The 26,798-nt window shown below is 36.8% G+C and overlaps 1 protein-coding gene across 2 annotated transcripts in view; it reads right to left on the reverse strand.

Annotated features, from left to right (window-relative positions):
- The window catches only part of b4galnt4a (beta-1,4-N-acetyl-galactosaminyl transferase 4a), a 186,656-nt gene that overhangs the window by 97,049 nt on the left and 62,809 nt on the right, over positions 1-26,798 (reverse strand). For both annotated transcript variants that reach the window (XM_028450362.1, XM_028450363.1), the window contains exon 2: positions 17,290-17,402. In XM_028450362.1, coding sequence (XP_028306163.1) covers positions 17,290-17,402 — 113 coding nt within the window. The remainder of the gene's footprint in view (positions 1-17,289; positions 17,403-26,798) is intronic.

Raw genomic sequence — 26,798 nt, forward strand, 5'->3', positions numbered from 1 at the left:
TGCAGATATCCTTAGTGCTTTGCTTGGTTCACAAATGGAGGCTCTTTCTCAACAAAGCTGCAACGTTCACGGTCCAGTTAAGAATGGATACAGAAAAAAGGAATATCTTTGGAGAGGAACACGCTACATTGACTTAAGAGCAACAAAAATGATCCGATAAGTCCATGTAAAGTCTTGTTAACAACCAACCTGGACTTTAGCAAGATTTAGTGTTGAGTAATGTATTTTATATATAGTACTTTTTGGAGAAACTCTCTAAACACATCCATCAATGTGTTGCCAAGGATATAAAAATGCTCATTATACAAAAATGCAGCATGATGAGTCCCTGCATTACAGAATTATGAGTCATGCACCCGAACAACTGTTGCCAAAGCAACAAGCCTAATCGACATGCACAAATAAATTAATGCTAACACATTAAAATACAAATGGAAATAAAATACATTTAATCATTTCATTAGAAGTCTTTAAGAATTCTTCTCTTAGGAATTGAAGTACTCTGCAGTGTGTTTCTGTTTGAACAACCCTCTTATATCAGCTGAAAGCCTTCCCAGTCATACTTATGACACAAGTCCTAAATTGCTCGATAACTGCGAGGTGTCTGTGTCCTCTGTCAATCACCAAGAGACAAACAGATTTCAGGAAGAAGTCTCACATTGACTCCATCAAAACTAATACTTCTTCAGCTTTTCTTCTTCTTCTTTACATCTGATTTTCTGTTCCTAAATTACCCAACGGTTCCACGCAAAAACTGCTCAATTCTCAGCGATTTGATTCCCTCTATTACCCCATGACGTTTAGTCTTTTCCAAAAATGCCCAATTATCTTTTGTCACCCTGACAAAATGAAATAGAAAAAGAGTAATTAAAAATGCCCCTGCTGCTTTTGTGTTTAAAGTCCCTGACAGCCCACAGTGACCTTAAGGCCACTTCACAGCAAATGATTTCCTTCATTTGGAACCAACGGCTCTTTTTAATTGCCAACACAACCACCTTGATGCTTAATTTGAGGTCATATTTACAAATCTAAGCTTTTAAGTGGAAGTGATCTGTTTCACTCTTCTTTGAGGAAGTATAATATGAACAACCTTTTGTTTGTTGTCCACTATTATCCACGACTCAAAGAGACTCAGAATGTCAAGCAGATGTCAAATTTTTTTTATTAAAAATCATAACTGTGAGATCTTTTCTCCCTATTATTATCACTATTATTACACAGAATAACATGTCACATTTATCACTCACGGTGCCCCAGCCTGCATGCTAGAAGTTTAACAAATATTTACGAATTGATTATTGATCGTTATACTGACTCCGAGGGGTAACACTGAGGGGAATACCCCTGTGACACCAAAGAACAACAAAACATTTTATTATTTGTGTTATGTGACATTGCACCGTTGTGACAATTTGTGACCCTCCTCTTTTGTTCCTAGCAGTCTAATCAACTGGCTGCTGCAGCTCCCACCTGGCCTCATTAGGTGGTCCGCAGTATATAAGGGCGTGATCAGCACACTTGGAGGAGAAGTCTGGAGAGAGCCGTTCAACCTGTGCTGCTGCAACAACAACTCAGTGACCTCCGTTGGTGAGAGTGGAAACTCACATTTGTTCTGATCTCTGTGTGTCGGTAAGGTGTAGGGCCAGGTGAGACGAGGTATCTCCTAAATTTTGCACACCTAGTAATCTGAATGTGTAGAAGCATTAGGTTATGGTTGGTGCCACCCCATGTAAGTTTTGGCCTCTCTTTTAGTTAGTCAGTCAGGACTTTTGTATGTTATTTTTCATGCTTAGTGGTAGAGTTTGAGAGGCCCTGGTTTGTTTTGATGGTTTCATTTATTTGGCACAACCTCCCAGCTCTCACCTTCCCCACTCGGGAAGTGTTCGTCTTTGTTTTATGATGAATAAATCATTTAAAGTAAACTGACTTGTCTTCTTTTGACTGTTTGTTGCTATCCAGGTGTCTTTTCAGCACTTGGAGTGTAACAATTTGTCTTGAAAATACAGCATTCTCACTTGAATTTTCTCAGTAAATGCAGTTCTTGTAGTATTCTCTTTGGTTTTGGCTTGTATTACAAAACCATTCTATAGGTTTACTAAACATTATTATTACTAGGGGTGTCCCGAAACAACTTTTTCACTTTCGAAGCGATACCAATATTGCAGCCTTGAGTATTGGTCCATGCCTATTTTATATCTGCCGGAGTCATACATAATTGTATTATTTTGTAGCGTAGTTATATTATTGAAACAGAGAACAATAGTCAGCAACAGTAACTGACCCATTTATAAATCAAATGGTTACAAACCTGTTATCCCTAAATATAATAATATTATAATATATATTACTGTATATTGGAAATTGTAGATACAGGTCAATATAAACCACTATCGGATCGTGACACCCTTAATTATTATTATTGTCATTGTTATTCTTTTGATTATGAGGCATAAGCACTGAATGGTATCCACAAAGTCAGTGGAAAGGCTCTTTATTGTCTTTTTTTTTTAATGCTGCATTTTTTTCTCACATGTCTTTGTCACTTTTGTCATTCTCACTGATTTTTTGTCCTCTTCTATCAAACCACACATTCTCATTTAATTTCAATGGGAAAGTTTGTCCAAACTTGTGCATGACAGTGTAAATATCATCTATATATCCACTTGTACATTTCTTTAAACTCTGGCCACCTGCAGGGAGGTGGAAAAGTAATTTACAACCGTCTCCTCCTACTGCACTCCTACGTTGTTATAAAGCTGCCATCAATATGAAGCCAGTGCGTAGGTTGTCATTCAACTCTGTAATAAAAAAAAGGTCTGTTCAGAGCTGAGAGAACATATACAGTACACCACTATAATACTAAAGAAAAAGAACATAAGGAGTCCTATGAGAAATATAAGCTATGAACAATAAGAGATGATTTCATCCTCACTTTTGACTAAGCGACCATGCAGCCTTTTAAATAATGTGTGATGAAGGATATTTTGTTCCTGTTAAACTTGTGTTGTTTTTTTTTTGTTTTGTTTTTTCGCCATCACACCTGGCATAGCTTGGCTGCTACGGCAACAAAACGGTTGCAACTTGAGCCGTTATTGAATTATGGCTGCGCTGGAGGAGGATGATGATGATTTGCTGTGACACACTGGTATCTCAGGGTCAACTTTTTCAATCTCACTCCCTGCATCTGTGTCATCACCTCCTCTTCCACCACAGTGTCTATCACATTCATGTCAATTTTTTTCATTTGTCTCTACCAATCACATCTACGTCAACTGTGTAGCTAGCTTCGTATTAAACAAACCCAGCCAGCCATGGATAAAATATTGAGGACGATAAAGAACAAAATGATACCATGGTTGCAATGCAGTTGCATTCCTTCACTTTATGCACCACAACATCTCAGTTTATTACCAATAACCATGAAAAGTGCAAGTTAGCTTTCTTAAATTTACATGCATTATTTAATCATTTTGTTAATAAAACCAATGAATCAGAGTCAACATTTGTGTAAAGGAGCCTTTAACCTTAAAAAGTGGTGCTTGAAAAGTCTAGTTGCTGAATACAAACTCTTAGAAATCCACTAAAAGTGGAAAAGTCATCAAAAGAGTAATCGAGAAAAACTGCTCTGAAGGGATAACGAAAAAGAAAAAGTAAATCATAAAGGGGAATACAGTGTTTCTTTATGGGTGGAGGAGGTATGACTAGATTATTGATGTGGTGTTAAACATTTTAATGTTTGTAACTATCTTTTTATGCAAAGTCATTAAACTAATACATTTAACAAACTCTGCCATCTGCGGGTTCTTTTTTTTTTAAATGTTTAGGACAGATTGTATCAGTCAAAGAACAATAAGCTCCTAATAAAAATAGAGATATGATTATTGATGAAAGCTTGCGAAAAGGGAGTCTATTAAAGGTCCCATGTCATGCTATTTTTCACCCATCTCCATTTGTTCTAAGAACCTCAAAAACATAGTATTTGAGGTTTATTTTTCCAAACTTGCCTGTTTTCCAGAGTTTTAGCCTCTGAAAAGTCACTTTCTGAGCAACTCTACACAAACAGGCTGATTTGTGGCCTACTTTTGCAAATACATAAGTGGGCGTGTCTATAGACAGGACACTGACTTCCTCCTCCCCGCATGATGACGTAAGGCCAGAGGATGGCCCGCCCTCCTCCCACCCACTCCGTAGCTGAGCTCATGCTGTTTTATAAACACGAGACAGAGCGTGGGGCGGGGCGCGAAAGACGCTGAAATGTGCACCTTAGTGCACGTGTTTGTTTACATGTCAATCATGGCAGAGAGCTTCCTGGAGGCGTGGCTTCTCCAGCTCAGTGCTGCGTCAAATTCATCAAAGTGGGAACGTGTCATCAAATTGGAGCGAGGTGTTTGGGCTCACCCTGCAGTAAGAAAGAACTAACCATTGAGGGAATCAATGAAATAAACACTTTGGGCATGTGTATGAAGCCCAAATAGCACTTTTATCATGTTTAAAGCACAGAAAAGTCGATTTAGCTTAACATGGACCCTTTAGGAAAATATCTGAACTGAAGAGAAAAAGATGTCAGATGATGAATATCCATCAAGTTGGAAGAATTGTAGTTGATTGTCAAACATCTGGTAAATTTATGTTGACGAGTTGGTGAAAGAAGTTCTCAGTTTTTCAGCTGTGAACAAGCGTGGACAAAAAGGACTCATTACTGAAACGCAGCATTGATTCGCTGTTTCCAAAGAACATTGTGTATCTTCCGTTCAGCCAGGTGCAAATTGAAAAAAGCCAATAAAAATTGGTTTTCTCATGCCAGTTGCCATCTCACAAGAATGTGAAATTGCCACTCGGGGGCCATCCGAGCCAGCTGTATCGAATAAAGTGTCGATACACATGTAAACTTCTACTGGCTGGAGAATGAAAAATCAAGACAGCAGGTTGTTTAATGACAGAATAAATCCAGGAGGACATTAAAGGAATTGATATCCTGACATTAACGACGGTGCACTTCAGCCACTTGCTCTGTCTGCTAACAATAATAGACTCATTCTGCCATTATGGTCATTATCACAGGCGAAAAACAATAATCACTCTATTTCCTGTCTTTCTGCTATTTTTTATACGGTCAATTTTAAAACTTAATGCAAAATATGGGAGCAGTAGACAAAGTGCACCGTATTATCTTGAGTGTGTGGCTCGATGGAACAGGTTTCAAAAGGATTCTTCATCATTTTTTAAATGTCAGCTGCCAAAAGTGTCTTCTAAATTCACAGCACCAGAGTTCACAAGTGGGTTATATTGACTAAATAACATCAACTGCTAAATGTATTACATTTTTCCGTCTTTATAATGTCAGCGCTATTAAAAGCAAGCTGTGGGAATCCATTGCAAATAAAAGGCAGTGGAGCTTCAGTAGAAAATGTAGAAAATCACTATGTATACTGTTTAAATATTGGGTTTGTGATAGGTCACCGTTAGATAAAGGAGGTCTAAAGAAAAAATAATGGTAACAGGTTGGGGTGAAATCTGATTACACACAAAACACAGAATGCACTTTTGCATCTATACTATTAGCTAACAATCAAACTGCAATGGGTCATTTTTTTTTTACACTGAAGTAAACTAGATGTTGTGTGTGTGTGTGGGTGTGTGTAAAAGCCCATTAATATCGTCATGAACCACTTATGCACAACGGGAAGGACCAACTGTAGGGATTTATATGTTTGTCTGTTAGCAGGATTACATCAAAAGTACTTTGACAACATTTTTACCAAAAAGAAGATTCCATTAGATTTCGGAGGAGGATCTGGATAAATACACTAATTCTGGATCCTTTTCAATAATCAGAACATCCCCATCTCTTATCACTCGCTAAATTACAAATAATCATATCCTGGTTCGTAATGATGGATCTTTATGAAATTTGAATCAGTTATGTCAAGTTGGTTCCTCAATTACCACACTCAATTTTATCTGGATTAGATCTGAATTGTGCATTTGAACATGACGGAACAAGGAAAAATTGAGGTGTCCATATATTTGGACCTACTGTATCGTTATTAATGTGGATAGAATTTTTTTCCAAGTCTTTAACGTGTGAATGATCATTGTATTAAAATCAGGATCAATGTCAAATGGACAGAAGTCCATTCCCACATGATTAAAACACATGCATTTTGGAAAATTTAAAAGCCAGTAATAACACCTGATTGGAGAAAGCTGATGAAACAGAAACTAAATGCAAAGGGTTAAACTGAAACTGAAATGAGTGAACTCTGAAGCGGATTGGGTACATTTTCAAATGGAAAATTTGAGCATATACAAGTTTTCCATTTACAAGACCCAACATAAAAGTTGGCGGCATGAAATCAAAATCATAACTCTCCCCCCCCCCCCCCCCCCCCCCCGCCCCCCACCTGCAACTTACCACTTAAAAAAAAACAACCACATCACAATTTCCTCTCAACCAAACTTTGCACTCCACAATGTATGCAGTCTAGTTGTGAAATAGTGAAGCTAGGACTAAACCATACAAGCAAAAACAATTATAAACATGACCTAAGACAGGGATTCTCAACCAGTGGGTCTGGACCATAAAGGAGGTTGTGGACCTGTACTGGGTGGGTCGCGCACAGTTGGTCCAAAATAAATAAATACCTAATATCTGTCATGTTGGACTTATCTTTTATTTTGAAAGACACTTTTCTTTTGACAAGCATGCTGTGAAATGCATGTTGCACAGGAAAATATATAGATTTATGTTTTAAAAAGATATTACATATGTGTGTTTTCAACAGGTATTTTTGAAAAAGTAAATTTGGTTGGTTGGCCTAAGATCACTAACCTAAGAAAAGCATGCAGCAGTTGCATTAAATAAAGTGTTTATCATGGTTTTTCTTTACATTCTCAATCATTGTTGTATGACTAACTGCATCATAACTGACAATCAACACCAGTGTGACTAGTTCATGAATTAAAGCATAAATCAACTTAATTTAATACATAACTTATTACCGTATATCTTTATTCATAAACCTGTACACAACACTTGGCCTTGGTCCACAGATGGCTCACATGACCTAAACCTTCAGAAGTGACTTTGCTTGGAGTTTGAATCTGAATCAAGAGAGAACCCTTTGCCATCATATGTATAACATTTTACAACACAAGATTTACACTCTAATAACCAGTTCACTTCTATTTTAAATGAGGATGATGACTAAATGATAGTTGGAGGAGTGACAGGTATTGATTTGTCTTAGATATAACGACCCTGAAAGTGATCTTCTGTGACTAAGAGATATAAACCAAGCAGTTCTAGAGATGCTAAAAACCAAGGTTTGTGAGTGTGACAGCGAATAAGGCAGCAGGGAAAGATCCTGGAAGATCAATCAAAGGGGCTCCAAGTGTCTGGTCTCCTGCCTGAACAGCACGGGGACTGCAGTGATCAATGACTCCACAGGCTGGAACTCCACAGGAGATGATACATAATACATGTGAAACATACACTTCAGACGAGTGTGGCATGAAGGGTCAGAAGCAGACAAAGAAAAGTTGAAGAATGACACAAACCAGAGTTTCAAGACAGCACAGATTTACAGATTCAGTCTGAATAAAGCATTAACATTGAACAAAATCTTGAAGGTTTAGTTTAAATGGTTGTCATTTTAATTCTTAAATACTCTTTGGATGGGAATGTTAGAAAACAGAGTCACTTAAAGCTTGGATCCATGCATAAATATGAAAAAATACTGCAGCAAAAACACAAAATCCCCTCCAAGGACACTCCCACACACAGGGAATACTGATGAAAGCAAGGAATGTTCTTATGTGAATATTAATGACTTACTGTAGGTGTATTTATGCCCTTAAACAGGAGTGCTTATATCTTTTATTCACAATATTCCATCCTGCCATTCTTCAGGATCACACTATGAAGCCTTTGTTATCTTCCCTTTGTCAAGCAGCATGAGTGAGAGATTTGGCAAGAACAGAGATTTTTTTTTCTTTTTTATATGGCTCTTATCCTTGCTTCATTTCTAGGGAGAATCTTAATAGACAAGAGAAAATGATTTGCACTAGAATTTGGTTCCCATTAATAACAAAACATCCATCCATCATCCATCCGTGTTGACAACATCACAAAGAGGAGAGTGTCTCTTTGTTCACTTTGAGCAGGATTTCCATCCCGTAAAGGTTCTTCAAGAATTATTAGGAGGTTTCTTTCAAGGTTGGGCTACCCTTCATGAGGTTCACTTCATGGGTAAACTTTCCTCTGAAAATGTGATGATAAAAACCACCTGACCCGTGACATGATTCAACCCAACGGACAGGAAACAGTTGGAGATGGCAAGAGAAGCACACATCAGTATCATGACTTGTTAACCTTCACTGGTGATGCATGAAACTCAACAGTAACCAAAAATAGCCAGATAACAACCAATACTAGAGAATGAGTGGGGAAAAAAAATAAAACAAGGTAGCAAGGTCGCAAAAATGTGTAAGTGGTTGAAACTCAAAATTTTGTTTTGACCGCCACTATAAACAATGTTGAGTTTGCATTGTGGGATGTGGAGTACCGTAGTCTGTGTGCTGTGTGTTTTTACCTAATTCTGTATGTGATTTCTTGTGTTCCCCCTTAAAAAACTCTTCCAAAGGGACTTCTCAACACATTTCTAGTGTTTTCACTGACTGACAGTTGTGGCAGAACAGTGGTGAATGTTGATTTTGGGGTTTACATGGAAAGATCTGAATCACTAAATGTTGACTCCACATCCCACAATGCAATGTGTAAAACTTTTCAGAAAATGTTAATAATCACGGTGGAGTTTAAAACAAACTTTTCAACTTCTATTTTAACCTTTAACTGCAGCTCAATTTACTGGCTGTTTAAAGTATCAAAATAAAAGTTTAACCCTTGCCATTGAAAAAATATTGATTAAAAAACTCACATTATAGCAAGAACACTGTGTAACAAAATACATAATTTGTGTTCAGAATGAGAATAAGGATGAGAACAGGCATTAGCATAGAAATAAGAATAATAATTAAAATAGGAAGGATAATAGGAATACGAAAGAGGATGAGATTAAGTATTTGAAAAAAAGAGAACGAATACTAGTTCAAGTAACAATTTGTTATACAAAACAGAAAACAACAGAACACCAGTTACTCTCAGGGATAAAGCCTTAAAAAGATAAACACATCCACACAACCTTTTGCTCCTATAGACATAACTCTGTGGGTATTGGAAAACTCCATCAAACTCAGGGAAAACATGCTAAAGTAAATATTCAAACCCAGAACTGGAACTCAAAGCCTTCCTCCCGTGAAGCCAAAGTGCTAACCCTTTAAACAACTGCACTTCCTCGACTGTGAAGTTATTTAAAACCCTAAAATCATAAGGTTCTTGGTCTGCGGCCTGACTCTCCTGAGGCGAGGTGAGAATCTCTGCCGGTGTTGGTCGTGATGAATCTTTGTTAACTTAATATTGTTGTTTTCTAGCGTAGTTTGTGACAGACTGTAGAGAAAACCTTTGAAATGCTGCGGTTTCCTGTTAAAGTTCAGTGAAGACCGAATCGTTTACTAGGAAATGCAGTTTTTTAGTTGTTGAATTGATCCGTATATTATCAGAACTACAACCCCCATGAAGCATTGTACCATCAAGGGACAGTTTCTTCAATAGGAAAATTAACACAAATTTTAGTTTTCCTGACTGTTTTAGTCAGATACTAGCGCAATTCTTCTCTCGTCTTCGCACAGAAGGATTTTTATAGCAAATGCGATGAAAGAAGTCATCTTTCATCGTATCGTTTATCAAATATTTTCAGTTTGACAAGGTATTTGGAATGAGTGAGTACCTGTAGATATGTTTTATGTGCCACAGTTGAAATCTCCATTGACTGCAATGACAACACTATTGAGGTTATTCTCACGTGAAGTGATGAACCCCAACCTCTGGCTAAGCAAACATTGTTTCTTAGACTTGGAGCTTGTGCGTTGCAGTCCAGCATTACTGGTTATTAAATGGTAGTGTATTTGTAAAGTCGCCTGATTCCTCCTCCTGCTGCTCGTCATTCACTGTAAAATCCCCTACTGCCATCGACACCTCTGTTTTGCTGCCCATAAACTGTCGGCAAGGCCAGTGCAAATGTAAGAAAACCGTATTTACAGCCCTGAAAGTGACGGGAGGTTAACAATTAGGCCTGTGCTGCCGTGTTTTATAGGCTGCTGTAAAATTGCCACAGTGATTAAAATCTCTGTCAAGTCAGAAACAATGGCACGACATTTCTTACAACACTACTGAGAAAGATGCCCTTAAACACATTGATTATCTTTGTACTTTCACATCAATGACCAGAATGAAAAATCTTTGCCTTTGCAAACTTTTACAGACTTGTGCAGCCTGTGCATACATACACTTCTTTTTTCTGCCATTTCATATATTTTAACCTAAGATTAACAATCCATTATTAAACCATATGGTTAATTGTGATGTTTTTCACACTTCAGTAGCTCTAAAGGCCAAAACTCCAGTGTAAAGGTTTAAGATTTTGTTATAGATTACAGTTGTTTTCTTTTTTAGATTTTTTTTCAAGTCATCCTTTCATAAGCACATTAATGAAGTTTGACACCGATGTTGGATGAGAAGGCCTTGCTTGAGTCAAACTCAGGGCCCCGGGGCCAAATCTGGCCCTTTCAAGCCTCCTATTCGGCCCACAGAAGAGGGTAAACATTAATTATTGTATAAAATACAAACTAATTTCTCAGCCCCTTTCAAATACACAAATGGAATGAAACCCAACAATATTTGCAGGATTTTGCAGTTTTCCCAAGTTTCTATTTAAAAATGCAAAAAGAACAATAATTTTTCCAAAATCCTGCAATTATTCCACGTACAGTAATTTCCACAAATTAAATAATTTTTGGCCAAAGAAAATCAAGGAAATTTAGATTAATATCCTGCAGGGAGTGATATCTGTTACTTATTGGATGTTGGTGCCTTAAATATGTTATATTGTAATATGTTATAATATAAGTGGAGGTGCAAACTATGGCAGAATAATATTGAAAACGCTCTTTTTCTAGCCTAAAATATGCAGCAAACTTGAGATCACACTAGTGGATATTTGGCCCCCAAACTAAAATCAGTTTAAATAGGCTTTGCTCCGTGCACAATCATGTCCACATGAGGTCATCCCCAAACTGTTTCCACAAAGTTGGAAGCATGATTTTGTCCCAAATAACTATTATTATGCTGCAGAATTGATCGCCCATTTTACTCCAAGATGCCGAGCACAACTTCAGGGGAAAATCGCAATGACATTTGGGGAACAGGTGGTCGTAAATACAAAAATTGACCTATTTTTTTTACAAAGTACATTTGTACATTTGGGGAGAAAGAGGGAAAAAAAGAAGCTGTTTCCATATAACACCTTGGGGCAAAACACCACTATGGTAAGTTTCAAAACAGACAAAATGAACACAACTGTGACTTTTAGTTTAGTTTAGTTTTCGTTCATTTCAGACAAGGAAGGACATGTGCAGAAGTGAGCATTTGCTGCTCAATCACAGTTGCTTCTTATCTCTTCACTCCTCACTTTACTTAGGATTATTTTGTTTCCTTTGATCCACTGCTGTTCTTTATTCTCCTCTGTGCTTTTACTTAGTCTCCCCCATCTTTATTACAGTCGGACGGAGACTACTTGTCGAAAGAGATGAGGAAAAAAACAGCTGTCACCACTGGAACCTACTTGCTTATTTAAAAGTCAAACATGACAAACACTCATGGCCGACACTCCACCCTCAGGAGCATCCAGAATGGAAATAAGAGCCTTGTCCGTGTAAAGATCACCCTGGTCTGCAGCTTTCACCTTTGGCACTGACATTTTCTAAGTGAGGTCCACAGTGGAGAACCAATAACATAATCTGATGACATGACATGAATTATACAGTTAGTGGGGGTGAAATATGTTGAGTTGAATGAGGATATACAGTGAATAAAACACTTATACACACACTGAGGGACAAAGTGGAATTACTGAAACAGAGAGGAGGATAAATGAGATTTGAAATTGTAAATAAAGAGATGTAGAAAGCCACACACTTTAGACAAAAAGTCAAACAAAGATAGCGATTTCCCTAATATGTAAGTGAGTCCATGAGTCTGTAAAATGTAAAGTCAAGACGAGACATGCTGCATAAAAACAGATGTGTCTCTTATAGTGTAATTGTGATGATTTATTGTGTGCAACTCATAGAAGTAATAATTGTTCAAAGCCAATGAAACGGATTGCAGCAAATCTGTGACAAAGCAGCACTATAGAACTAATTCAACTCTCTACTGAGAAACATTGAACTGTTATTGGAGGAGCAGAACACAATCACAGAGGTTAAAAACCTTTTTAAGATGTAACTGTTTTCTCTCAGTTAATTCTCTCTTCCTATACTTCTTCCTACTCCTTTTTGTTTATATATTCAGAAAAATGCTGAAGAATTTGAAGATGCCAGTTACTGTTTAGTTTTCAATTCTTGATGTTTTTTTTTAACTGTTTTTAAGTTGTCATTTACATTTACTGAAATCAAATCTCTGTTAGCCAACAGCTGCACATAAACGAGTGGGTGTAACAGAGACTGGATTCTTAAACCTTTGTTCACTTTACATAGTGAAGCATTCAGGTATTAAGCGCCACACCTGTGGAACAAACTTTTTATGTCTGCGCTGACTGTCGGCCCCCTTATATTAGACTTGAAAAAAACTGTTTTAAGGCAGAATTGTCCAAATTTGTAATCTATTTTTCTCTCTTAAAGGGATCCTCCACTGTTTTTACAAATGTGGCCTAAAACCTTTGAAATGTCCTTATTAGAAGATCTATACCTAACAAAACGCATTATTTTGTAACATATTCGTTGTATTCACTTTTAAAACCGTGTCTTCTTCACCGTTTGAGAGCCTGTGTGCCACCATGTTGAAATGACTTAATTGATGACGCCAATCGCAACTGCCCCTTTCAGCCCATGGACTTCTATAGCAGTGAAGCATTCAGGATCATTTAGCAGCTTTTTTAGTCAAAATGACAACTTGGGTTGCTCTAAAAATCAGTACAAATTAAAAAAGTTGATTAAACCTCTTTTGTTTTCGCAAAATTTGATAAAAAAAATTCATGCCGTGAAAAAATCTGTGACCCCAGGGGGCGACAGTTCCAACTCTGCTGTTTCGTAGATGGCATGAAGATGAGAAAAAGAGCTCCATGCATGTAAATACAGGACACCAGGATCTACTGCTGCTCATTAATGTCGACCCAAGTTGAATTTGTCTGTTGTAAAGAACCAGGGTTTTTTTTTGCTCTTCTTCTCTTAATGAAACAAATATGGTGCAAAATAATGCATTTTGTTAGGCATAGATATTCTAATAAGGACATTTCAAAGGTTTTAAGCCACATTTGTAAAAACAGTGCAGGATCCCTTTAAATGTCTGCTTATGATGATTTTAAATTTTGCACTGTTTAATAGAAGGATTTTTACATATGCCTGAATATTTCACTTTTAATTACGTAAAGCAGTGCTTCTTAAACTTTTTTGGCTAAAGTACTCCCTTTCTCTTATTCCTGAATCCAAGTACAGTTTGTATCCCTTTGTCTAACTACATTTTGCTCAGAATTCTATGAAAAAAATAACTGTTAAGCATAATAATGTAATGAATGAGTGACAACACACATTTTAAAGAATCATATTTTGTAAACAAATGAAATTAAACATTATCCAGTGCCTCCTGAATAGACTTATTTCTATAGTTTTTATCATTTCCGCTCATCTCCCACCTGGTGTGGGACCAGGTCTGACCCTTGTATTTTCAGCTCATGTTCTAATCAAGATTATTTATTATGATGATTGTCATTTTAACTAAAATTAACATTATAAAACCCCATATTTTTATGCTTTTATTTGTAAATTTTACAGATACCCCCATTTGAGAAGCCCTGATGTAAAGCACACTGAGTCACATTGTGTATGAAATGATTTTTCCTTGCCATAAAAGTAATGATAATCCCATTCCCGGGGGTGCTACTTCGTTATTACGCGTGCTAAGAAGAAGAAATGTGCATTATTTTGTGAAAGGGATGGCCTAACTGCATTTTAAGATGTAGAAACATTAATTCCTAACATGTCAATCGATGTTATGTTATATATATGAATAATCATTGAAAAATCCTTTGTCATTTAAATCTTTAGCTTTTTGTACATTCAATGACTTTGTATTATATTACCCTGTTAACCAAAGAAATCACCCTCACCATCTAACTAACAACTTTATTTTTTTCCTTCAGATTAAAATACCCACATCTCCAACCTTTTTAGATAAATAATAAACCTGGTACCAAACATTTTCAACAGCCGAATGCACAGTTAACATTTAATTATAGCAGCTTGTCTGCCTTCATCTCCTAAATGTGCAGTAGCTCAGGTAGTCCTACAGACACCTGAGCCTCAGGCAGCAGAACACTTCAAGATAAGACAGTTTGACAGCACAGACTGGTTTGTGGCGCAGTGCAAACCCAGCCAAGTGAGGTTTTAGTAAAGCAAGTTGCAAAAAAAAAAAATGATTCATGCGTGGGCTATGATAGAGAATAGAAACTATTGAGAAGGATAACAAAGTCTTCTGACTTCATTTGCAGCAACTAATGAGAAAAAAGACTGGATCTCTAAAAGGAATCCTGTGTAATTCCTTTATAATGTTTCCCTGAATACGGAAGCACCAAAATCTGTTGTAATCAGGTCCAGATGATTATTTTTGACAGTGTAGATTTCTAGTATTTCCTGAATGTGGAGGACATTAAATAGTCTTTTTCTTTCAAGCTGCACAGTAAAACGTCATTTTCAGATGTGTAAAGAGTACTAATATATCCTACTCAAGTAGAAGTACTGTTACTTGATTGTAATAGACCCCGTAATGGCCCATGTCACAGGTGGAGGCTAGTAATGTTACAGCTTTAGAATGTCGTCTTGTTTTGTGTTTGGGTGCCACAATAGGAGGAATAACATAAATAAAAAATGTATAGGATTTCAGCGGACACTCGGGCTCAGAAAAACAAAGACAATTGTGGTTTTGCCTCCAGGCTAAGCTCCGCCCAACAAAATATGTTGCAATGTTTACAAACAATCAAAGGGTCTATTGTACTCAAGAACAAGTAAGTCGTACATAAAATACTCAAGTACAAGTCAAAAGTAGCTCAATTAAATAGTACTCAGAGTAAAAGTTACTCGATACTTTCCCCCCCATATTTATTTTATGGTAATAAATCTTGCCGCGGTTCCCTTGCATACAGTAAACATCTCATGTATAAACTTAAAAAGAAGAGACCAAATCATGTACAATTGTAACTTAATTTATTTTCCACAAAGGCATCTGTATAAAATAAAAGGTTTGGCAAAATGTCAAAATGTTTTTTTTAAATAAAATAACACCTATGAATTCAATTCAAAAATAAAAACAATCTCAGGCTCTAAGTATAGATACATTTATTAACTATAAAGCTGAAAAAATAACCAGCATTTAATGTTGTTTTAGTACCATGCATTAGGCTTAATCTGGTTGGTCGGCTATGATGTGATACATTTGATTGTTGTGTGGTCATTTCATTTTTTGTAGTTTCATAATGTCCGTTGATCATTTTCAAACAAAAAATAATAATTTACTCAGTAATGATTAGATGTAGAAATGTAATGAATGACTTTACTTCTTTTAAAACTCACTTAAGTGCAAGTAAAATTACTGATTTTGAAAACATACTGAAAAAAGTACCCATAATAAAATTACAGTAACATGAGTACTTGTAATCCATCACTTTCACCTTTGGTAATTTGCCCAAATCTGAATTTGTGTTTAAACCAATGCTGCTAAAAGTAGATCAACTTATTTCTAAAGTTAATAATAAGTAATCAGTTGCCAAATTCACAGCGGTGCATTTATTCAAATACAGGTGCTAATGATCTTTGGCTGAGGTTCAAACCCCATCTCATCATCATCTGCCCCTGAATGTGACTTCAATTTCACATTGCTCAGCGTGAAAACTATCAGCGCAATAAACGTGTGAAAAAAAAAAAAAAAGAGTAGATCGTGTAATGTATTCACACGCTGGTACTCGGCTGGGAACATTATTAACATTCGCTGCAGTGAGTGAGGGTCAACGGGCTAAGCTGTAGAAAGAATTCAATAGAAGGAAAAGTGTCCAAAGCCGTGAAACGAGGTCACAAATGTTGTCTCTTTAATGTTTTCACTTCTATGATAACAGACTTCACAATCCGTTTACCTGTATGAGGATTGCTCTACATTTGGTTTAATCTCGTTAATTATGAAAGGACAACAGGGTTTTTTTAACTCGCAAAAGGGAGCAGTAATCAACGGGTGAGCAGGAAACTGAGGCTTTGGTGTTGGATGGTAATTAAGATCTGGATCTGGATTATTGGAGCTCACACACACTGTATGTATCAACAGCAGTGTTAAATTTGACAACACATTTTGATTTAATGTTAGTCATAGTCTTTTGACTACAATGCAACTTAGTTTTGTCAAAATGGAGTCATCAGGACTATTTCAATTAAAGCAGGGGTGTCAAACTCATTTTAGCTCAGGGGCCAAATACGGAGCAGTTTGATCTCAAGTGGGCCACAAATTTTTATGCAGGAAACAAGTAATTTCAACATTATTGTGCCCCAGTTTGCACTTCTACGTAGACATAAAAAACAAAATATGTAGGAAACCGACCATATCCAAGCAATGACTGATATTTATTAGTCCCAACAGGATCTTCAATTTAAATTTCTATATAATTAAGAAAACTCTGTCATTTTTATTTTCTCCTGAGGGCCAAATTAGACATTCCAAAGGGGCATGTTTGGAGTATTTGAATCTATGAACATTCTATGCTATGCTAACTAGTTATTTAATACTCAATATACCTCTCTATTCAAAATTCTGTCAATCTTACCTACCCACCACAGATTGCAGAGTCCGTAAGTGCTAGTTTTTAAAGGAGGGGCGGGGCCAAAAGTGACGCAGGATGGTCCAATAAAATTGTAGAATCTTGTTCTCAACCAATAACAAAATTAAAGTGTAATAGCCTGGTTTCAACCCATAGAGGGCAGTCATTCACATTTTATAACAAAATACGTCAAATTAAAATACTTGTATTTCTTTTCAGCAGAAAAACATGGGGGTTTTGGGATTTAGTTCTAGTTTAGTATTTGGTCATTGATGTTTGAACATGAAGGTGAAACCATAATAATGAGATGTAAACTCACGACTGCGTCGTCCTCCCTGCTGTCACTGGTGTCCTCACTTTTGTGGTGTCCGGCTGAGGAGCGAGCTTCCCTCCTTCGGCTGGCGTCCGTCCCCTCCGTCTGTCTCTCTCCATCTGGACAAAGGTGAAAACACGGACACGGATCAGAGAGCCAGAAAGAAGTACCAACATCCTCACTGTTTTCTTCGTCATCCCACGCACTCCTTGTTGCCATGATCCTCATCTCCATTTTAATCATCGACAGTAATAGTGTCATTGTCATTCCAATCTCTCAGATTATCATCACCACCGATGGCCTAATCATAATTATGAATATTTTCATTTCTGTGACCACCGTGGTCGCCAATAACTCTTGAGATATTTCTAATTTTACTGCAAGCGAGCCTCTCAAATCAAACTGATCAAAGTTTCAGAAAAAAAGAGATTAAAAGGGGGAACAATGTGATGAACAAAAAAAAAAAGCAGACATGCGAGTAGAATAAATAGCAGTCAGGGGGGAAACGACTGGGATGTATAAACGAGTAAAAACAAATGTGCAGACAGATGGATGAGCTTTTTCTTGCCACAAAGTTTGAGTTGTGTCCTGCTGCAGATGGATTATGGTAATGATGATAATAGTGGACTTTAATACACACCTAATACACGTGTTTGTGTGTATGCACACTATTGTGTGCCAGTGTATGTGTTCGAAGAGTGCCTGTTTAAAATGTGTCATTCTTTTGTAAATGCGTAAGTGTGCACTGGCCAGAGGTGGACAAAGTGCTCACCTTCATTACAGCAGTAAAAGTACAAAAACTACTCCATACTTAAGTATTTACATTAAAAAAAATCCTGAATTATTCAAAGTACTTAAACACTGATTCACAATCTGTTACATGTTTATAGTACTGTAGTTAGGGATGCACCGAATATTCGGCCAACGAATATATTCGGTTTAGTGACTTAAAAGCAAATAGTAGCGTGTGATGCAATGATGCAATCAAACAAGGTGCAGTGATTTTGAGTCGGAAAAGTGTGTGCGCGTTGCTGCAGAACCAAAGCAGCAGCTCCTTCTTTCCACAACAGAGTCCATTGTTTCCTCCTTACACTACACTGGTCTCGTTGCATAGACTGGTGTAGCATTAGCATGGAGTGCTAACAGCTGATGTGTGTAAACAATGGGTCTGTGGCTCCAAGCAGTGACTCCCAACACGATCGCAGCAGAAAAAGTAGCGCAGTTTGGGCGTCCAGTAGTGCAGTTTGCATTTACATATACAGTATTTATATATAAAGTATAATATATATTCTATATTAAAAAGCAGCGTTGTTTTAGCTGTTAGATAGTTGGAGAGAGAGGAGCTCACATTCTAGGAGGCGTGTTAGGTGACGTCACCTGCCAACATGGGCAAAAGCCAACTCGCCCATTTAAAGCTGACTTTTTACAAAATGTGGAATAACAAGGGAGGAGGAAACAGAACTTTTTACACTTTGTCCCTCTGAATGAGGCTAAAGGGATGTATATCACCGTAGCAAAACCATTATAATGTGATTTTTTTTTCATCATACCTCCCCTTTAATGCACTAGCTTTTTTTGTAATGCATGTTTTGTTTTATTTGAAGGGCTAATATAATTCAAAGGCTACTGGAATATTTTTAAAAATGTCAGAACATTCAATAAACATTTACTTTCTTTAAAAATGTATTCTAGACTATTTATGCACTATTTAAAAAAATAGTGAAAAATTTAACCGCATTCGATATTCTGTATTCGGCCAAACTGTAGTAAAACTGAACAACACTGCAGTGTTTCATGAATGACCAAAATATTTAGGTTTGTGTTTATTAACACCACATCAATCCAAATCACCATCATCCACATAAAGAACAAAGAACTGTTGAAAAGGCTCAACACTACCCAAATAAACATAAGAAGCCTGAGTTTAATTACTCAGTTCCATTCATCAACTGCATTTGCTGTTTTATTTGACAAAAGAAAAAAAAACAAATCCAACCAACACTTGTATTATTAGCTAAAAAAACATATTTCTGTGCTTGTGGTAAATATACTTGAGGTAGAGTTAACAAACAGTGACAGAAGTAATTAAATGCAACGTTCAGTGCATCTTTTGTTTAGCAAACCAAACTTGCCAGCATTTAATTAAAGTTGTTATCAGAGGTTGAAACAAGTCACTAAAGTCCTGAGTCGAGACCAAAGTCATGACAGTCAAATCCAAGTCAAGTCAAAAGCCCTCATCTTTAATTTACAAGTCTTAACAAGTCGTACCACAGCTAGCGCCATTTTACAGAGTAAGTTTATTCATCTAATATAAACAATTAATTACTTGAATAGAGTACATATTTGTCAAGTAATAGTGATGTAATCTGACATAATGCTTTATAAACAAATCAATCCAACATCTTTTAGATTAAAAAAAAACACAGTTCCTCTGTTAACCAAACAAACAATCATACTGGGAAGTAGAACGAGATATGCATTTTCCAAATCAATTATTAATAATGTTATAATCTTTAAATCCACAATATCACTCTTGGAATGGTTTTCTCTGCTAATGCGTGCATGTCTCAGCACACGTTGATGTTTGCAGCTGCTTCTTGATTGGCTGTCAGTTTGTTTAAAAGTGGACCTGTCAATCAAAGTGCTGTCAATGAAATAACACATGTACAGTAGGTGGCAATATGCACCTATTCAAGTTGGTTGAAACACTTCAATAACCAAGAAAGAAGAAGGAGAACGTGCTGTCCAGCAGGGGTTTGAGCAGAATTGTTGCTCATTAATAATAATTACACTTAATGTTTTTATCATGGAAGGGTAGGAAGTCAAGTCTTCCTGAGTCAATAAGATCAAGTCCGAGTTAAGTCACGAGTCATTTGTTTTCAAGTCTAAATTGAGTTGTAAGTCCTTTGTCATTTTGTCAAGTCGTCTAAAGTCATGTAACTCGAGTTCACACCTCTGTTTTTTATTATACGTAAATAGTACTCAAGTAAAGCAAAATACCACTTAAGTGCAGTACTTTGTTACTGTCCACCACTGATATCGACTCACACACAATGTTAATGTAATACCATGCAGAGACGGGTTACTCAGCACTTTATGAGAACCATATTACTTTCAGTTTCAAGGACCAAATAGATACTATTAGGAATCTTGTATGAGTTCTCACTTCAGTGATGGTTCATATAAAAATATAGACTCTAAACTCACTTCACTCCATTGTCTCGCTATTTCTATCTCACTGTGTTCGATCCTGTTTGACTGACATGGCTCATGAATGCACAGCATTACTGCAGCCTGGATGAGTTGCCATAAAAGGTGCCATTGACTCCCTCATAACCGGAGGGCGGTTTGGTTTGAGGTCTGTTGAATCCGAATGGATTATAAGGAAAACTGGTTCATCATTGTCTGCACAGAGTTGGCCGTGCACAGCGAGACGTGCACACACACACACACACAAGGTAGTGAAATTTGATTAAAAGTCAGCACTGGTAGAGCGGGTCGCTATAAAGCATAATGAGAGCTAATAGGTTTCCAATATGTCCCCTTAACAATGAGTCTGAGTGGACTGAATTGGATGCAAGTGGTTTTAGGGAGGGTGGAGTTGAAACTGATGCAGGCGAGGGGGAGAGAGAGAGAGAAAGAGTGAGAGAGAGAGACAGAGAGGCGCACTTTACTCGCTCGCTCCTCATCCACTTACATGAATTAAGATGAACTGCCGTGACAAACAAAATATACAGCTTCGATTTCTTCTCAATTTCTTGTCCCGAGTAGAAGAGAAATGTGCCAATTATATATTTTTCTGTATATAAAAGAGGCTTTGTTAAAAGAAATTATCTCTAATATCAGGGACGGAATAAACTGAAGCTGTGTTTTCGACCAAGACGTGGCTGTGCTAAACTTTACCCAATGTCAAACTTAACTATTCTTCCATTGCAGAGTCAAAAAATGCAAGTTTTTCACTTATAAAAGAAGTGGAACATACTCGAAAAAAGCTTTTATTTAAGATGCTTCCGTTAGTAAAATTAAACAACTGCTGTGCTGCAAGATATTAAACCAAATAACTATTTTCAATCAAATAGAACAAATCCCCTGCAGTCACAATGATACCAATTGAAATACAAACTAAAGAGCCAATTTATTTTCCGAGCCTTTCATTTTCATTTTGGTATTTATTCATTTTCGTCCCTCTCAGTAAACACTGCATGAGTCACTCTGAACTGGTGGCACTTCTTTCCATAATTATGTATCTGTGTTATCAGTAGAAGCAAATGCAACCACGATATGAAGATGAATCCATCTTTACCCTACACCATTATTATGACGTGGTAGCATTAGAATATGTATAAAATATACTTTATAAGTTGCAGACAGAAAATTATAAAAAGGTTCTTAAACTCAGACCCAAAACAAAGGAACAGAACTTGGATTTTCATTTTCATTGGTAGAAGCATTCCTTGAAAAACAGTAAATTGATAACTTTGCATTTCCGAAAATTCAAGCCAAGGAAGCTCAATAGGAGACATTGAGGCATTGATGGCACATCTTTACCCTAAAACTCAGATTTTCTGTTACAAATTCTACCAAAGGCCATGGTAAAAACCTAATTTCTTTGGCCAGTTTTAGCAATATTACTATACTGGTATATGGGGCAATGGGGGCCTAGTGGTCAAGGAAGCAGGCTTGTAACCGGAGGGTCACTGGTTTGAATCCATTGTGGGCCATCACTGTGAGAGGTTAAATCTTTAAAAAAATCATGTATTTCTTTGCTTTAGAAGTGCTGGACGAAACTGTATCTTTCAAATCTTGTGAGATTGGTGCAATCGCGAGATTCAAAGGAACAAGAATTTGCGCGATATTTGACACTGGCTACCACTCATTAAATGGGCAAAATTTTGGGTGAAAAAGCAGCCACTGTCATCTAGTGATCTAATCGCATATATTGGATTTCCTGAACACTGCATTTATTTTTAGTTAAGTTATGTTGCAGTGACTCACACCTGCTCTGCAATATTGGTTTAACTGCCCAGAGAATAGTTGATTAGAGACAAACACCACACTCTGTCCAATCCAAAATGGTATTTCTTAGTATATTGATTTCATTCATATAATCTTCTGACTTTTTATGTGTAGGACCGAAAAACAAGAATTGTGACATGTAATTTTTTTCCCCGAATAATCTATAAGAAGAAAAACTCATCTCAGCTTTCTATCTGGTTACTTTCCTCCGTATGAAAGGTTGGAACTAAAAACATTTCAGTAAATCCATCTGCTTTTAGCAGCTTTTCTTACTTTCTTTCACTCTCGCTCTGAAGTAGTTGCTCTCTGCTGCAAACCATCAAACTTTCCATTTGGCTGCAGTTCTTTACGTTTTTCATCCGACTGCTGAGGAATATCAAAAGCAAGAAGAGTGAAACAAATTTTCTCTGTACTTCTGCATAACTCAGCATGTTTCTACACCAGTCTCGTCTCCAACATCGCACCTTCTTCTTTTTCTTCCCCAACCTCCAATCTCTCTCTCGCACCTTTCCTCCTCCTCCCCCTACTTTTTTACACAAGGTGGACCAGGCTTATCTCTGCTCTGGCAAACATTCATTTGCCATGGCTGTCCTCTCGCTCCTCGTCCACTCCTTTTACTCCACATGTGCCCGTCCTTCTAACCTCTCCACGCTCTACTCCTTTCTCTTCTCCTTTCCAATTTCCTCTGCTCAAATGAGATGTTGTGTGCAGAGAAGAGTGAGTACATTCCTTATCAACAGCTCCTGTCCCAGTATTAGTTGGAGGAAATAGGTCTGTAATGAAACGGAGAGTACTGCTGTGCAAACATACACACATTGGCCAGGATGTAGGTAATTTGGAGAACGTATCAAGATATCTGTATGGATTTGTATCATCAACCTTATACACTGTGATAGGTTGTTGATTAAGGTCACCCTCATTTTCTATTGGCCATTTTCCCTCCTGTTTTGTTCTCTTCCTTCTGTTTTTACAGTTTTCCCTCACGCTGGCTGCCTCCATCTGTCCAATGTGCTCAGTACTATTCGGCTCACTTTCTCAACCTTTCTCGTTGTTTGAAATTAAACGGGTGTTCAAGCATTGGTCTCTGTGTGTTTTCTTTTTTTAAGGATCAATAAGGGTACTGGTATATCCTCGAAGCACTGTTACTTGATTGAAATTGTACTCACGTATGTCACACAAATAATACTCAAGTACAAGTAAAAAGTAGTTCAATTAAATATTACTCAAAGTAAAAGTTACTAGTTACTTTCACCCCTGATGTTTATTTCTAGTGATAAATCTTTCCATAGTTTCCTTGCATACAGTAAACATCTCATGTATAAACGGAAAAAGGACGAGACCAAATCTTGCACAATTGGAACTTAATTTATTCACAATATGCACAATCAAAACATCACATTGCACTCTCACCTTAAAACAGTTGACTCCTCCCCACCCTTTCCATTTTTCTACCCTGACTCCCCATTCCCTGTTCCCTTCCCCCTCAACTAGGTTGAGGGGAACCCTTCCTTAGGGAGGGCTGGTGATGGTCACAGTTATGCAATAAAATAAATTCATTTATTTAATTGCAATAACAAAACATGTTGTTGTAAAAGATTCCACTTCATGTAGTGTTGACCTTTGACAGCATGTGCAGACAAAGTAAAAAAATATATATAAATACATAAAATAACACCAATGAATTCAATTCAAAACAAAAACAAAAAACATTCTCATCCTAAGTATAGCTACATTTATGAACCCTAAAACTGAGAAAATAACTGGCATTCAATGCTGTTTTGGCGTGGTGCATTACGTTTAATCTGATTGGTTGGCAATGATGCGATGCATTCGATTGTTGTCTGGTATTTTATTTTTTCGTAGTTTCACAATGTCTGTTGATCATTTTAAAACAAAAAAACATAATTTACTCAGTAACGGTTGGGTGGTGAAATGTAACAAATTACATAAGTCATATTACTGAAATATACTCAAAGAAGTACAAGTACCCATAAAAGCAACTCAATTAAAAATTTAAAATAATTCCATTACTTTCACCTCTGGGAATCAAATCCAGCATATAATGCCTGTGATTCAGTCAATGTCAGTTGTTTCTCCGACACGATCTGCTCTCTCTCTTTTCTCCACAGCGCCTCATGCATATTGGATGTTTAACAACAGTACCAGAGCACGATCCAGTACACCTTCTCATCTGCTACGCTGTTGCAGTGTTTTGGCATGACAGTTGAAAGTCCTGTGTCTGTGCAAAGCCTATTTCAAGGCCCACGCAGAGGAGAAAGGGCATTTGTCTGCCTTTATACCATTTTTCTGCAGCAATTCATAAACACATACACTTTACTTGAAATCGTCTTCCTTTTTTTTTTTTTTTTTTTTGCATCTTCTACTTTTGCATTGCTAGTTGTGTTACTACTCTTTCATGTAGACTTTTCCTAAACTTTTAATTTAATCATAAACTATCCAAGCCCATCACTTGGGAAAATGATTGATTTATCTTTATCCTTTAACCCGAGAACAGTTTGATGATTGTTGCCATGGGAAATAGGCTGAACCAAGATTGTCTGCCTCCAGCGTATGTTTGGGTCAGTGCGGTTGCATAAGAAGATGGTTTTTATTATTAAATCTTATTAATCAATGAATGGGTTGCCTGGGGAGACAAATGCAAGGTTCTACCCTCAATTTTCCACTAAAAGGACAAGAAACACGCTATTATTGGTTAAATAACAGTCCCTTGATGTCATTTTAGTGAAAATATGAAAGTGTGAGATTGGTAGAATTAAAAAACATATTACCTGAAAATGAAGATAATTACATTTTCAATTACTTCACAGATAACTAATTTATTTTCTTAAAAAAATATTTTAACAAGACTTGGTTATTAAGATGCATAACATTATCTAGAACAAACATGGCAAATGGCGGTCCACAGTTTAATTCTGCAAAACACACAACAAAAGTTCACAAAATGACTCCATAAACTTATTTTACTACAAAAAAAATAAACAAAGTGATAATATACAAAATAACAAAAATACATATAATGATAGAAAAATATACAAAAAAACCCCTCCAAAAACACAATGACAACAAATATGCACAAAATAGCTTGTTAAACACACAAGACAACAACAACAATACACAAATCAACAGAAAATTACACAAAATGTGAAAAATAAAAATAAAAAAAGACTAAAATAACACAGACAAATCCTTTGTTCTTTCATGAATTAATGCTCAGATTAATGTTGATAATGTGGCCCTCGGATCAAAGAAATACCTTTTTGTGGCCCTTACTGTGATAGAAGTTGCTCATCTCTGATCTAGAGGCTATAGCTGACGACTGTATAGCTTTACAAAAACAATGACGTATTCAATGAACCCAATCGGGCCCTTTGGCAAGCTGCTTATGTCCATCAAGCTCTTTGTCACTTATTTTCTTGGTCTGATTGCTTTTCCTCAACTAACCCAATCCGCTGCCTTAATGCATATTTGTAGAAAAGGAATAATAATTAAAAAAAATACAAAACTCTCTTTTCACCACTGCAGAGAATTCATGTTGACTATGTTTAATTTGTTTTATCTAAATAAGTTTGAAGTACACAGTTTACTCATGGCTTTGTTAATGCATTTTGTTGTTTGTCTTTTCCTTGAGTTTGGATTTTAAGTCAATATTATCCCTTGCTTCATTAAATAGCTAATAATGTTTCAAGCAAATATTTCTAGACCATATATCTTAGTTTAAGCACTTTGTCAAAACTACAATTAAGACCTAAAATATAAAATCAAATCAAATTTCCATTATGTACACGCTACTGAGATGAAGTTCATAAAACTGAACAGACTCAGAATCTAATTAGAATTTCACATAATTCAATTGGTTAATCACTGCAAAGCCAATTTAGTGATTAGTAGGTCTGAGGTACTGTTTCACTAGTTGGCAAACACATGTACACAAAGACTCACCAGCCAAGTGTTTCAAATTAGACTGACATGAGAGGACGGTTAAGTTTGACCTCCTTCAGCCTCAGTAGGATTTATGCCAAGGCAAAGCAGCGCTCCCTCAGCTTTCACTCCATGGCGGATTAATGTGCGTCATCCCTTAATATGGTTCTCTCGCCCTCTCTTTCATTTTCAAACAGCATCATCATAGATGTTGATCTGCGGATTGTGCTTTTTCCTTCACATTTGCGGCACAACCAGCCTCTGCTGTTGCCCGGGGAAAGAAACAGGAACACCCATGAATAACTCACACAGGCAGGAATATGTAAGGGGGTAAACAGACACAAGAAACAAACAAAATGCAAACAATTGGTGAAGCTTGCATGAATTAATTGTTCACCAGTGCGGCTATGCTCTGCCTATTGGAGCTCCGTGCTTGTTGAACATTCTGGGGTCAACAGGCTAAGGGAATATTTGTTGCAGGACAAAAGAGTTAACAAGCACCAAGCTGATTGATATACGAGCAGGACTGTGTTGTTTTGTATTTTGGAGCCATTGAACTG

Source organism: Gouania willdenowi, chromosome 6 (genome assembly GCF_900634775.1).
Source record: "Gouania willdenowi chromosome 6, fGouWil2.1, whole genome shotgun sequence".
Taxonomy (NCBI): domain Eukaryota; kingdom Metazoa; phylum Chordata; class Actinopteri; order Blenniiformes; family Gobiesocidae; genus Gouania; species Gouania willdenowi.